Source organism: Jatropha curcas, chromosome 1, assembly GCF_041381405.1.
Source record: "Jatropha curcas cultivar XTBG-Jc1 chromosome 1, XTBG_Jcur_1.0, whole genome shotgun sequence".
Classification (NCBI taxonomy): domain Eukaryota; kingdom Viridiplantae; phylum Streptophyta; class Magnoliopsida; order Malpighiales; family Euphorbiaceae; genus Jatropha; species Jatropha curcas.
Genome location: NC_143151.1, coordinates 32,351,485 through 32,366,680, shown reverse-complemented (window position 1 = coordinate 32,366,680; position 15,196 = coordinate 32,351,485). Strand labels below are relative to the sequence as shown.

The following is a 15,196-nucleotide window of genomic DNA, read 5'->3' as shown; positions in this document are numbered from 1 at the left end:
CATTAGATTTGCATTATGGATATAATTGTCATTTCAAATGAAATATAAATGGAGTCAACCACTCAACATGGATAATCCTTTATTTTGTTTATACATTTTTGGAAATGGATAATATTTACGAGACAGAAACAGATTTTATCCAACTCGGGGAAAATTAAATACTTGAATTCAACTTAAATATTAATATCTTATTACCAAAATGTCCCCATGTCTAACATGAAGGGTACATTTGGAAATATATATCGAAATTAATCGATGATTTACTATGGCGAAGGTGGTAATTGTAAAGTGCTCCGAATCACAGGACTACCCTAAAAGTCTAGTGGATGTATTTAACCATTCAAAATGTTCCACGTGGAATACAACTGGCCCATCCTTTTCATTTCATGGGGCCCTTTTCATGGATCATCGCACACTTGTACAGTAAAAATTCATGGGATTCGAACTTTAAATGATTTTTCTAATCAATAAGAGATGACCTCTAATTATTATGTCTTTCAAAGGTCTTTTGCTTCAAAGTGCTTCGTAAGCTGGTTAAGTTCAAGAATTTGATTAGTTGTCCCATCAAGAAAAGCTCCATCCTAACCTTTTTTTTTTTTTTTTTAACACCATTTTTTTTTGTCATGTACAAGTTAATTAGTATGTTTTTAGCATAAAAATTTACTTAACTTTTTATTTTTATTTATATTGCTCCAATAATAAAAAAGGAAAGGACTTACATATTTTGGATTTTTGAATATACCATTGAAAAAATAAATTTTTAGTAATAAAGAATATATTTCTGATTATTTACTGAAAAATAAAAATAATAATAATAATAATGTTTTGAAAAACATTTTATGGATCCGCTTGAGTTATAGACCACCCATACGCAAGTGGCAAAAGTCTTATTCAATAAAAAAAAAAAAAATACCATTTGTTATGCTCATATAATAGAAGTGTCCAATTTTATACATTATAATAGACTTTAAATTTTAATTATGCAATACTAAAAAAATTTAATCATGCCAGATGAACGTTGAGAAAAAAAAAAGGTCAATTGATTTTTTTTTTTTTTAGAATTTTGTTACTCACAAAAATATTATTATATGTTGATTTGGAATAAAAAAAAAAAATCAACGGCTGAACTTAAGTAATAAAAAATAATTGTTATGATAAGAAAAGCAGAGAGATTACAGAATGATAAAACTTGCTAATTACTAACTATTATATGATCATCGAGATTTTATCATATTAGTTTTACTTTGTCATGTTTTATTATTATAATTATAAATAAATGTCATTTTCAAAGATTTGAGTTATAATTGGATAATCATCCAATTGCAATTGCCATAATTTATTTATAATAACAATATAATATGGTTACAAGTTGTGGAAGCACAAGCAAAGGAGTTTATTCTTATTTGCCATGACGGATTATGTTAACACTAACAAGAGATAATGCTATTTAATTTAGAAAAGCAAGCCTGAAGTTTTGCAAATGATGCTCGAATTGTTCTTTTTCAAATTAATGGATGATGCAAAAACTAAAAAAGAAAAAAAAATTATCATCATCAATAAAATTTTTATGATTTTTTTATTTTATAATTAAAGAATTAATAAATTGATAGTATTTACTAAAATATTATCGATCAACCAGCAAGATGTTAGTTAAAATATTAAGCAATCTCAAACCCTATAAAGGTGAGAACATAAGTTATATTATCGAAAAGAGTGATAAACTATTTTATATATACCGTGATCAATCCTAATATCAAATTATCAAAATATTATTAAATCCTAAACATGATAAACTTAGAGCAATATTTTAGTATCGATGGCCCTATAGCTAGTTAATTTATTTTAAAAACTCATTGTTTTTGTCACTGCCACTACCTAATTATTGTAATTATAGATTATCATATTTGTATTATAGCCATAATTTTATATATGTATATGGAAGAGATATTTTTTTATTTAACAACACGATATCATACTATATCATACTGACCAGATGTGATTTGGTAAGTTACTCTATAATATTTAAATTCATAATTTTATAATTTTAGGAGATGTATTTGAGTAGGATTGTGTAAGATTTTTTCAAAAACTGTTCAGTTTGATGGAATTGAAGGATTTTTTAAAATTTCTATAGATTATACTAGAATTCTACATATAGTTTTAAGGAATTTGTGAGCCTTTTTTTATAGATTTTGATTGACTTTGATTGAATTGTAGTGATTTTTCTATATCTAATCAAAATTAATTTCAGGATCTAATTGAACAAATTAAAAGATTTTGGAGTCCATTTGAAAAATTGAAAAATAATCAGGAATCAAAAAGTAAATATGTTATATTCTCCAAATCGTTTTTTTTTTCTTTATTAAAACCTTACCGCCGCAGACAGTGAAAGATCTGCAATGGCCAAAATCACCAGCAACCATTTTGTGCTCCCAGAATACTCACAATGTAGTCAGAAAACTACAGACTTCTTATCCCTTGACTGAACGACGACTATCTCCTCGGAAAATCCATTTATATATTTGAAACCGAAAATTAGCAATCACCGCTAGCCAGGACCTATACCAACTACCAGAGCTTGCATAAAGAGGCAGTTTTATATTAATTTAAAAATGATGTACGGCCCGTTGCTTATAGCTGAGGGAGCCTAGTGGTTCAGCCATAATAATGACAGATTGTATTCTTCGGCTCTTTGACTATTTCAAAACTTTTTCAATTTTTTATTTGATTAAATCATTATTTAATTGAAATCAAAAAATATCAAATAAATTCTGAAAATTGAAGCAACATTAATATTAATTTTTATCACAATATCAAATTCTCATCACATGAATTAATTTGAAACTAATCCAATAATTAATACATTGTTTTACATCTTAAGATCTAGGATACTTGTTCTGCTCCGATCCATTTAAAGAGAATATGGATAGTTATAAAATGGTTTGTAACGGATAAATTACTGTCCATAATAGATATGAGTGGTGAAATTACTACCCATAATGGATACAGGTAGGGTATGTGTATAAATATTTAGATACCCGCTATCCATTAATCGCTATATTAAACAGGTTCGATAATGATACCTGCAGGTACCCTATCATGGGCACCCTATCTATTAGTAAAAAATGTATTTTAAATAAATTCAAATTTGAATAGTTTAATATTTGCGAGCACCCTGCCCGTTTAAGAGGTATTTCAGACGCGTTTTGGATAGATATTAAAATTTAAACAGGTTCACATATGGGTATTTAAATGAATTTAGAACGGATACAAGTAGTAAAATTTTAAACGAATTTGTTTAATTCGTGGGTGCTCGCTCGGCTTCCATCCTTATTAATGCGTGTATTGGATTAAGACTCTGTTAAATTTTAAAAGATTTTTAAAATTTTTGAGTTGGAAAATGAATTTATGAATGACTCTTTTATTTATACTTAGCACCTTAAAATCCAACGAAATCAATAATTTTTGAAATCAATAATTTTATAAAATCCTTCCAAATTAATAATTTTTTGAATAGCATCAAATTTATATAAGCTTTTAAAAAGTTATAATTGAATACTATCATATTTTTATAGATCTAATAAGAGTCTGAATTGAATATCTTAAATTTTTAATAAATTTCAAAAAATCTAAATTAAATTAAAATTTTAAAATCTTTTAAAATTTAATAAAATTTTAATCTAATATACCCTCGTCTAAGTCGGTTTGCGCTTTTATCTGATAACGAGCAAAACCTTATCTAAAGGCAAAATGGAAAAAACATGTATATATAGACATTAAAGTCAGTGCGGACATGTGAAAGCAGTAGTCAGTAGATATAGTGCAGGCTACAGTCAGCCACGTGGCGGATCATGATTTAGTTTAGATGATAGACAAAGTGAAAGGCAAAGTCAATCTTTGCAGACTTTTTATTAATAATAATACCGTGTTTTATTATCTCCAAGAAGATAACATAGAAAGAGGCAAGCAACTCTCTTTTTATCATACAATTTGAAAATGAAATAAAGACTTACTTAAAGAATGTTATCTTCCAGGAATATCTCAGAGATAGACTTTATTAAGAAATAACCGGTTAGACGTGCTCTAATTGATTTTCTATTATGTATAAAATATATAAAATAAATTGATTATATAACTTTAATGTAATATTTATTATATTTAAAATTTCAGGTCCCTTAATAAATTGTCTAAATTATAATAAATCATAGAGTAAATTGACTATATTATTTTTAATTACTAATTCTCTAAGAAAATTATTAGATTAAATCAATATTTATTGGTCATATATCAATTGTAAATATGAAAAAAATATTTATTACTCGTTGAAACAACAAATGTGATAAGGATTTTAAAGTAAACAAATTTCTCAAATGTGACAAAAAAAAATTAACGACCCGCTCAATTTATTATTCTACTTCTCCTAACCTTCAATATTTATTTAAAAAATAATCAACATATATTTAGATATAAATTATAAGAATATTTGTATAGTTGAAATAAATAATGGCCAATTTGACCTCATGGGTCACTTGATAAGCAAAAATAAATAAAAAGAAAGAAAAGCTTGGCATGCATCCCAATCATCATCACTACGAGGTTACTATTTTCAGTATATAATGTGAGGAATTTAAATTTTAGAGTTTTCAATAGCAATTTAGGGAGGAAATAAAATATTAAAGGAAAATAAGAAAAAATATATAAAAGAATTTTTACTCTTGATATTTAAATGTTTAAATTGATCGTTATGCCCTTATTAAATTTTATCTTATTTTTAATAATTTTCATTAATTTATTATTTATTTTAGAATGATTAATTCATTACTTTTTTAAATCAGTTTTACTTTGTTGATATGTTTTTTTGTAATCTTATTCTTCTACTTTTTTTTTCCCTTAAATTTTGAAAAATTAACGATGTCTTTTACTTTCATTAATTGTAATTTATATTTTTCAAATTATATTATCCATATAATTCTTATCATTTTAATATAATAATTATTCGTATTGAGATATTTATAATAAAAAATTATGATAATAAAATTACGTACTATAGTAATTTTTCTTTTTTTAATCTGTATAACAACAGAAAGTAAAGTATCTTGTCAGGAGTACCATCAGTTGTATTGTTTTATTTCTTAATTTTCTTTCCTCTTATATCCTTCACAAACTTAGAACGTAATATTTAAAATTGCTGAGCTTGGAGGAATTTATTTCAATACTACCATTCTAAATCCATAAATGAGAAAAAGAAAAGGAGAGAGAGAGAAAAGAAAAGCGTGGCATGCATAACAAAATCAAAAGGAATTGACAGTTCTGACCAAAATCTCGACCGCAATTTATTCATGAATAGCCGCCCTCATTTTTAATTATTTAATTATTAAAAAACCTACTCTACTCAAATTGGCCCACACATTTTTAATTTTTTCTATATAAGTTAAGGATAATTATTCCTCTTCTAAAATATCTCTCTCTCAAATACTGATAGTATTCTCTAAAGATAGAAAGGTGCAAATGTGAAATTAAATGAAAATGTCTTGTAATTTTCATGAAAAGGAATACAGATTTATTATCCTAAGCTGTAACCAAACCACCTTCCATGAAAGTGAAAATGGCGGATTTTTCCAAGATAATACAGTCTTCAAAATGAGCTTCCATTTTTGACTCTTTCATTCATTCTGAGCTACGGACTTCCATGGTGGGTTTGAATTTCCCTTAACCGATACCCCAGTAAAAAAAATATTGAATATTGAATAATAAAAGTGGTAATTCTTTAAAAATGACAATTAAACTATTAATTGCAGGAAAATATTGAATAAATATACTTTAATAAAATAATAAAATATTTTCCAGTTAAAATTTGGCGTTTTCGCATATTTCCATAAATATAGATCAATTTTGAACATTGAACGCTGATTTGAAGTTTTGGCAATTGGACTAAGCAAAATTCTACTTGTTCATCCAGTGAGATGGAGACCGGATTTGACTCTTCCCAACTAGACATCAGTCCACGTTTGGATTCTAAAATCGGGCTTTATCCAACGCTAACTATTTGGACTGGATTTTGTTTCTGGAGGCCAATATAGTAATTACACCATGACATTTTATTTTAATTTATTCCGGAACGATCTTCTCCGTAGTTTTCAAGGACTGGTCGCTTCTGGAGGACAATTAGATAAACGACAACCACGATCCCTTTAAAGTTTAAACCACCCCCACCCAAAACGACGCCTGCTATCTTGTGAGATACAAGAGCATGGGAGAAAAAAACAAAAAAAGAACGCCAATTCCAAATCTTCCACCTTACTTAACCCACTTCTTAAAAAATAGGCTTATGAAATTAAGCTGAAGTTTCGTGAAAGCAGAAGCCTCACTGACTTGGTCTTTTGAAATGAATTCATTTGGTCAACTACTGCCAAATTCCATAATTCAAGATTTCCATTGCTTACAGTATACGTATTCTCTGAGTAGCTTAGAAGTCAAAGAACACCAATGAATTTCATTTCCGTGTGAGAAACTTTTTTTGAAAGTCCACAATAACTTTTCCATGCTATGTTGATCCAACTACCAGCACCTATTGTGCTACTTTTCCGCCAAATGGCAGTTACAGGATAACACAAAAGAAGACATTAATAATAAAAACTGAATCAGAAAGGGTATGAAAAAAACAAAGAATAACAGCTTTTCATGTCAGACTAAAAGTGATCCTCTAGTCTTCTATTTTTTTTCTTTGAATTTTCTTCATCATCACGGGGTGGAGGTTTAGAATCAGAAAGGGAATTTTAACTTCTGCCACTTTCACCGGTAGCTTCGGTAGGCAGGACTGTACATGCAGCTTTCAGCATACTTCACAAGGTCCTTAGGCTGAGGGAGACGGGTAGCCAAACCTGTAGACGAGATAATTGCAAGCCGGTAGTTATAAGAGTGTCACATGTTAAGAATTATATATGCAGATCTTGGATAAGCTGAATTTTACTTGGTAAATAAAGGACTCACCAAGTTCATAAGCTTTAGCAGCCACATTGGCAGCGATATGTGCTGAAATCTTTCTGATGTTTGTAAATGGTGGGTATATCAGTCCATTGTCGAAGTTCTCCTGGCTCACCTGTGCAGCCAAAGCTTCCGCTGCACCAATGAAATAAGCACAAACATGGAAATAGTTAAAGATCCCGGATTAAAACTCCAGAGCCATCTCCTAACACCTTTCTATTTGAGCAAATTCAGGTACATTTCTCAAAAACTTGTATTCTTTTGTTCACTTACATGCTGCCAGAAGCATATCATCATGAACACGGATTGTGCCGGACATTATTAAACCCAGACCAAATCCAGGGAAAATGTAAGCATTGTTTGCCTGAATGACAAAGAAAAAGAAAAAGAATATCAATCTCCAATGGATCAAATTTCTCAACTAAGAAAACCATTTAAATTATCAAGCTTCCTACCTGACCAGGCACATGAGTATTCCCCTCGTATTCAACAGCGGGAAATGGGCTTCCACTAGCAAAAATGGCACGACCCTGCCAGTAACAATGAGCAGGAATTTTTAGAACCAATTGATAATGTAGCAGTCCAATAGAAGGCTGCATCACGATCATATCGAAAAGAATTTTTTTATGGGAAAAGCAATGTTATAGGTTAAATTTGTGTGGGTAAATAACACAAACCAGCTGTATGTTTGTATTACCTGACTCCATGTATAAGCTTCTTCAGCAGTACATTCAGACTGTGAAGTTGGATTGGATAGAGCAAGAATTATGGGTCTCTGCGGGTAGTCAAGCAAAATATGGTTATTTTATAGTTCAACCAGTTCATAGTTTTGATTAAACTAAAGTAACTGGAAAGGAAGACCCATACTTCATAGAAGGAGGCCATAGCCTCAACCACTTCTTTAGTAAATGTTCTTCCTACTCCAGATGTTCCAATCAACACTGTTGGCTTAATGTCCTGATGAATCAGACAAGAAAAGAGATTATAAGACAGTTTTTGATTCGCTCTGCAAGGGGAGAGTCGGAAGGGAAGAGAGAGAGTGAGAGAGAGGTTGTACATTGACAGCATCCAGAAGTGTCTTCATAGGTTCATGGTCATGAGCCCAGGGCTTCTTAAAATGTTGTAGCGAGTCCATACGAGAACTAACAATTAAACCCTGCAAAGGAATTTGAGTATGAATTTAACAGATATAAAAAGACAGAACATGTAGCTAATGATCATTTTCCTTCAATCAGCTAGAATCAGAACAGATTTTTTTTTTTCTACCTTTGAGTCCACAAGCCAAATCTTCTTGCGAGTCTCTTCCACTGGCATGTTGTTCTGCACTCAAGTAGTGAAAAAATTATAGTTGCTTACATCTGTTTCACATCAATTACTCTCATAATCATATCTGAGTAAAAAATAATTAGAAAAAAAATAAATAAAAATGGTGCTGACAGACCTCTTTGGACATCTCAAGGGCAATGAGTTCTGCAATTCCAGTGCCAGCCTGTGATCGGCAACAAAGTGAGACTCGCAAAATTAGAAAGAGATGCTGGGTTGATAAATGTAGCCAAGGTGAGGAAGTAGTTCATTCATTATACTTAAAGAATCATAATATATATATATATATATATATATGCTGCGTAAATGAAGTAATCAATTTATTTTTTTCCCTTTATCAGCTTACGTGTTCATAAACTTCCATAAATCTACATTTTGATTCAGGATTCTCCCTGCTTACTTATTACAAGGGTTATTAACCAAACTATTAAGAATTATCAGCACAATTATTATCTGCTCACCTCTCCAGCACCAAGAAATAAAAATTTATGGTCAGCTAGAGTTCCACCAAGTAATTTCAGTGCTGCAATAAGCCCTGCAAGGACCACAGATGCTGTGCCCTGGAATGAAACATTGTATTTAAGTATAAGAGCTGTATCATTCCTAGGTGCTAAATATTGCAATTGTATATGTAAAAAGAAAAAAAAAAAAATACCTGAATATCATCATTGAAAACAAGATGTGTTGTACCATATTTAGCGAGCAGATCAAAAGCATTGTGATTTGCAAAGTCTTCAAACTGCAGAAATATATGCAGATTATAACAAAAATTAAAAGCTACACTTTTGGCTACCCATACAAAATTAGACACGCAAAATCAAACTAATAAACAAGTGCAGAAATGAAAGCATAAATAAACAAAGATAATCAGACTCTTTGCCCATGGCTAACTACCTGAACAAGGATTCTCTCACCATAGTTCTTCTTGACTGCAGTCATGAATTCATGTAGCAGTTCAGAATACTCCTGAAATGGAAAAAACAGCAACTCACTTCAGTATGACGGGAAAGCATGCAGTATCTATAATGAACCTCCTAAACATAAGTCTAGCCAAGTTGGGGGAACACATATCAGGTACCTGTCCAGTAGCTCGTCTCTGCCTAAGCCCTATGTAGAACTCATCATTTAACAGCTTCTCATTGTTGGTACCCACATCGATGGTCACAGGCAAGCACTGCAGTTGGTATTCTTTTTGTTAATAATCAAGGAAATGATGACAAGATGCAAAACTTTTCAACAATTGTCAATTGTCCCATTCATATACAGCAAATACAGGCAGGCATTGCCATCATCAAACAAAGAAAAAAACACCGTAAGTGCTAAATACCATCATTCAATCCTAAAAATGATGGTTGACAGAATTATGGACATTCTACCATGAAGGCCTGACCTAAGAAGGTATATCAAACATGCCCCTGACTTCAGTTGAAAGAAAGCAACACTCCATGACAATTTTTGCTTGGGTATGTCAAAAAGAAGAAAAAAAAAAAAAAAAGAACAAAAGTAACTAACAATAGAAGGTTGGAAATAGTTTTTAAGTCGATACTTACAGCTGAAGGACGAACTCCACCAAGTGCTGTATATAAAGCAAGTTTCCCCACAGGTATCCCCATGCCCTGAGAACATTAAGTGTCACCAACCAAGTGAATTAAATTCCTTACAAGTGCATGCATGTGCATCTGCGTGTGACAGAGCCAAAGAAAAATGCGCAAAAGGATGCATCAAAGTAACTTTTGAGAGTGCATTTAGACAGAGCTCACCTGACAGCCAAGGTCCCCCAGCCCTAAAATCCGTTCACCATCAGTCACAACAATAACTTGAATATTCTTCTCAGGCCAGTTCCTCAACACCTCAAGAATTCTACCCCTGTAAAAGAGGAACCATCAGCTAGACCACGGACAGCAAGAAAGCATTGCAATAGAAATTGAGTTCCACAAAAATAAATATAAAACATATTGTATGGTACTTACTTTTCATTCAAACTGATGTAAAGACCCTGAGGACGTCCAAAGATACTTCCATATTTCTGGCATGCCTCACCAACAGTTGGAGTGTAAACAATAGGGAGCATCTCTTCAACATGCTCAATGAGAAGCTTGTAGAAAAGTTTTTCATTTCTCTCCTGCAATAAAGGTGGTATATTTGTTTCATATTCTCCATAAAATAAAGCTGGAGGTCAGCAGTAACATTTAAAACAGTAATTCTGGAAAAGGGCATGCTCGCCATAGTTTCAGTTACACTAGAAAAAATAAGCGAAGCAGACTAAGGAACATGATATTACTTAGGTCTATAATATTTGGAGACAACATTAAGTAACAGCATTTTCAATGCTCCTAATTGTTCAACAAATCAGTTGGCTATGTACATTGAAGCATGGATACAGGTAAAATTTACAGCCTAGAGACAAATAAACTTTGCTGTTACCTGAAGGTCCATCATAGCCATGTACTTTTGCAGTGGAAATTGATACTGGCGAATAATGTGCATCATTTTCTTTACCTGGCAAGTAGAGGGGCCAAAAGTTTCATCAGATTTCATATTAAATAGAGAAGGGAGAAAAATAAAAAACTACAAAGCTAGATACAATGAACCAAAGGCCGGCAAGTAAATAACCTGGAGCTCCTGAGAAACGACTGCTGGTGGAAGAAGGCCTCGCAGGTAGTGGGCATTTCTCTCTTTATCATTGAAGGCAAGCCCCTTGTTGTGATGTGGATCTCTCAACAAAGAGTACCCACTGCAGAATAAGAAATGTAAAAGAAAAAACAGTATAACAGATTCAGATTATCTTATGGCAATCAAAAACATGAAGAAAGAATGCATAAACTGAAAGCTCCAAATGAAAATTGAATAACTTAAGTAAAAACTGCTAAAATACTCTATGCAAGTCCTTTCTTCTACAAAGCACAAGGGACAAAAAAAAAACAAAAGAAAAAGAAAAAGAAAAAAAAAGTCTTAACAGGTTCTATGGTTGTGAGACAACTGCAAGAATCCTTAAATTATTATGCCCCTGACACTATTTCATTTATTTATGAAAAGAATCAAGTAGGGTAAAAATAAAAAGAAAAGAAGAACAAATAGGATTGCATAAGAACAAGAATCTATAAGGAATCACAAACACCGAAAAATAATAAGATAATATAGTAGATAAATATACAAATTTCTCTTTGAGAAAAGAAAGAGATAATTCAGAAATGAATGTCTAATTTTCACAAATACAGTATTTATCCTTTCAAATATTACTATTATTGTCAAACCAATAGTTGCTTCCAAAATAATACGCCAAAATAAATAAATAAAAGAACCAACCTAACCAAAACGGAGCCACAAAGTAACACAAACTTGTGCAATACATCAAGTATCGACCACACAACACGCTAAAAACATCGATATCATCGAGATCATGGCGTGACTGAATTAGTAAAAGAAAATGAAAGAAAAAACCAAGAGGAGATCTTCACATCGATTTTGACTGATAAAATCAGAACTTACCTAGCAACAGAAAGGGACCATGGCGTGACAAGCTGGTCCTCGGTGGCTGTATCCTCTCCATACACATCACGAACGCCACCAGTAACGGTGGCTTTGTCAGAGTCGAAGTCAAGTACGGAAGCTCCATCTCTGATTTCCTGCAGTGAGCTCTCCATTACAACGCTGCCGTTCCGATCCCTATTAGGATTCAAAGCCACTACTTTTAATGTTGAAGGAGCTGTAGGTACTAGTCCTTTCTGTTTCCCTGAGAAAGGGCTACACGAGCCTGAGATGCTCGTGTTACTCTGTTTAACACAAACCATAAACGAATAATAATTAGGAAATAAACAAAATTTATTTTTTGCTTTAAGTTAATAATGGCAATCATCAATAAATTATTAACATAAAAAAACTCGATAAATAAAGAGACCCAGAAAATGGAAATCATGAAAAGGGGTTGTAAATCTTAATTAAAATAATTAATTGCAAAATGTTTAGAGAAGTAGAGAAAAATATCCGTGCATTTGAATTCAAAACAAAATCTATAAGTGAACAAGGATAGATAGCGAAATGGATGAGAAGACAAAGCCCAGATACGGTTAATCTACAATATTTTCAAAAAAAAAAAAAATTAAAAGTTAAGTAATTTTCGGTTCTTCTTAAATAATCCAGATATAACAAACATACTCACAAATGCAAAATCAGCTAAAGAGAAAGCAAAAACAAAAACAGAATAATCTACGAAGTTGCCGATACAAGATGTAAAATGCTAGATTCTTTGATTCATTAATGCAAGTGCGTGAGCATGAAACTGTAAATAGAGAAATGAGTATGGTTTATTTACCAGGAAACTGCTATTCAACGAGATCATGGCGGAGGAAATGTGGAGAAAGACAGAGTCTTTCGCGTTCTAAAAACACTCTCACTCCGCAGAGGAAAATAGAAAACAAAGGAAAAAAAAAAAACAGAGAGAGAGAGAGAGAGAGAGAGAGAGAGAGAGAGTAGAGAGAGTCTTTAGGAGGAAATTTATAAAAGCTTGTCCTAGCACTGGGCTTCCCTCTTTCTGCGCCCTCTCTCTCTCTCTCTCTACTTAACGGGGCAGGGAGACAGAGAGAGGAGGAAGATGGAGAAATGGCAGCGAAGGAAGCTAAAAACGTGTCTGAACTCCCTTTCCCTCTTCATAAAATGACATGCGTGCAACTGCTTTTGTCCAAATATTACCGGTGTGTCCTAAAGTTTCATGTGGGACCCCGTTCTGAGTTTGGGGTTTAGATTTGTAAGAGTGAATTACCTACACCCGTGTGTGCGTGAGCCCATACATTACATCAAACCAATCTAATACAATTGTGGGACAATTATATTTTTATTATTGTTATTTGACATAATTAATAACTTTGTCCTTATATTTTAAAAATTATATTATTTTATCCATATTATTTGGATTCATAAACAAATTATCTATCTATCTAGTATTTGAGATTTAAGTTGTTAAGTCTAGTGATATTATAAGACTAATTTTATATACATATGAATTAAAAGGAAAAAATTAATTTTTTGTTTCTATATTTTCATATATTAAGTAATTCATCCTGGTATATTAAAATTTTCACTATTTTATCTAAGTATTTTGGATCTTTCAACTGCTTAAATCTCAGAAAATCATTTTATTTTCCTAAATTTTAGATATAAATGAAATTTTTTTTCCTAAAAAAATCTAGCTATTCTCAAAAAGAAAATATATAGTTAAGTTGATTAATTAATCATTTAAGGTAAAGTCAAGGCTATTATATATCAAGACAAGTAGCTAGAATCAAATATTATGTTTTTCAAATTAATTTCATTTACTTATATTTATTTCAAGCATTTTGTTAATTCTGATTATAAAAAGAGAAAATTTATGAGATGAGAGATTTGTTTTTATGGTAATTGTAGGATTGGAGTACCTTGAGATTAGCAGAAGAGTCTTGTCCTTCCCTTATTACCAACCTAAGATTCTCCATCAAAAATATTGATTTTCATGGCTGTTATGCAAATGTCATGAATGGGAACTTCTCCTCTACGGGAATCAAGAATGACAAGATTTTCCTGCATTTTTGGGGCTTCACTGAAAGATAAATTTCTTCCGCCCATACAACTGAGTCTGTTTAGTAAAATTAACCGATACAATGAGTCTGTTTTGTAAAATTAATTATCTTGATAGCGATCAATTATTTTAATAATATTTTAGCTATTTGAGTAAATAGTAGTTGTATGAATAGTTTTTCAGGATTAAACGTTTATACAATGCTATTTTAACTTTTAAAAGGTAGTTGAAACACTATATTACCAACCAGTATACGTTCAAAATTATTTAAAAAGCTGTTGCCGAATATAACAAATATAAAATTATATCACCATACTCTTATTCCAAATCATTTTTCAGACTTTAAAAAAAAAAAAAAAATGAAGCATTAGCACAAGTTAGTCATTTTCTTGAAGAAAAATATTTGAAAACAACATTCCAATATTTTTATCAATGGGAGAAAAGCAAAATTCAACATTCCAATATTATAATTAGTTGAATTTTGCTTATTGATCCAATATAATCCATAATTAATACTGGTACTTAAAATAATTGATCCAATAAAACCGATAAAATTCATGAAAAGTTTGAATTTATTTAATCTGAATCGAACCAGACCAAACCGACCTTACCTGGCTCGATTGATACCCCAACCAAAGCATTAGATGCCCTTCTCCAATCTGTTTTTTCCTGAAAACAATAAGTACACAGAATGGACAATTCTGTGGGCGAGGCTTAAGCAACCACATCTTGAGAACTCCTCCTCCGTCCCTCCACTAGGCAATGATGTTGCAACCAACCCATCCAACTTTAAGAACAGTAAAACTACAAGGACGACAACTATATTACTATTGCACCTTCAATCCTTGTTATATTTACCAAAAAAGCTAAGGCTATCACTTTCAACATTTTCTCTTTAATAATTTGAAAAAAAAAAATTATCCTTATTATTTGTAATTTTCTACTCTAAATTTAAATTATATTACTGGTGTTGTCTAGTATGGATTTATAATATATAACATCCCTATACAAAAACATGTCTCATGGCAAAAAATGTATCAATATCAATTTCCTGAAAATGAAAATGATTCTGAAAATGATTGACATTGAAAGATTTATGTACTGTACATGCATATATGTGATAATGTGAGGGCGAGAGAGTTTTGTGGCATTGGATGAGCCTAGCAATTAACGATGGAGTCGTAAGGGTTAGGTGGGAAACCAAATACTTGTGGGCAATAACAAGGGTAGGTGAGAGTTGGCCCTTAGTATTAGGGAGATCATCTCTATCCATATAATTATAAACATTTCCCTCTTCTTAATATGCATTAAAGGGCCTCCTAAGCAAGTGTTGCTGAT

General features: G+C 31.5%; 1 protein-coding gene across 2 annotated transcripts; it reads right to left on the bottom strand.

Annotated features, from left to right (window-relative positions):
• Positions 1–6,473: 6,473 nt before the first annotated feature.
• On the bottom strand, positions 6,474–12,924 carry NADP-ME4 (NADP-malic enzyme 4). 2 transcript variants are annotated; one of them, XM_089720781.1, is made up of 20 exons: positions 12,620–12,924; positions 11,797–12,080; positions 10,921–11,041; positions 10,732–10,806; positions 10,278–10,429; positions 10,068–10,173; positions 9,858–9,923; positions 9,386–9,481; positions 9,202–9,273; positions 8,963–9,046; positions 8,769–8,867; positions 8,426–8,473; positions 8,251–8,304; positions 8,042–8,140; positions 7,852–7,941; positions 7,682–7,759; positions 7,440–7,514; positions 7,258–7,348; positions 6,991–7,119; positions 6,474–6,881 (listed from the first exon to the last, which is right to left on the bottom strand). In XM_089720781.1, exons 1-20 carry the CDS (start codon positions 12,644–12,646, stop codon positions 6,793–6,795), a joined length of 1,935 nt encoding a protein of 644 aa, XP_089576907.1. In that variant the 5' UTR covers positions 12,647–12,924; the 3' UTR covers positions 6,474–6,792. The 2 variants fall into 2 exon arrangements, with proteins under 2 accessions (XP_089576907.1, XP_089576909.1); XM_089720783.1 differs by lacking the exon at positions 12,620–12,924 and adding an exon at positions 12,467–12,595.
• Between the last annotated feature and the right edge of the window lie 2,272 nt (positions 12,925–15,196).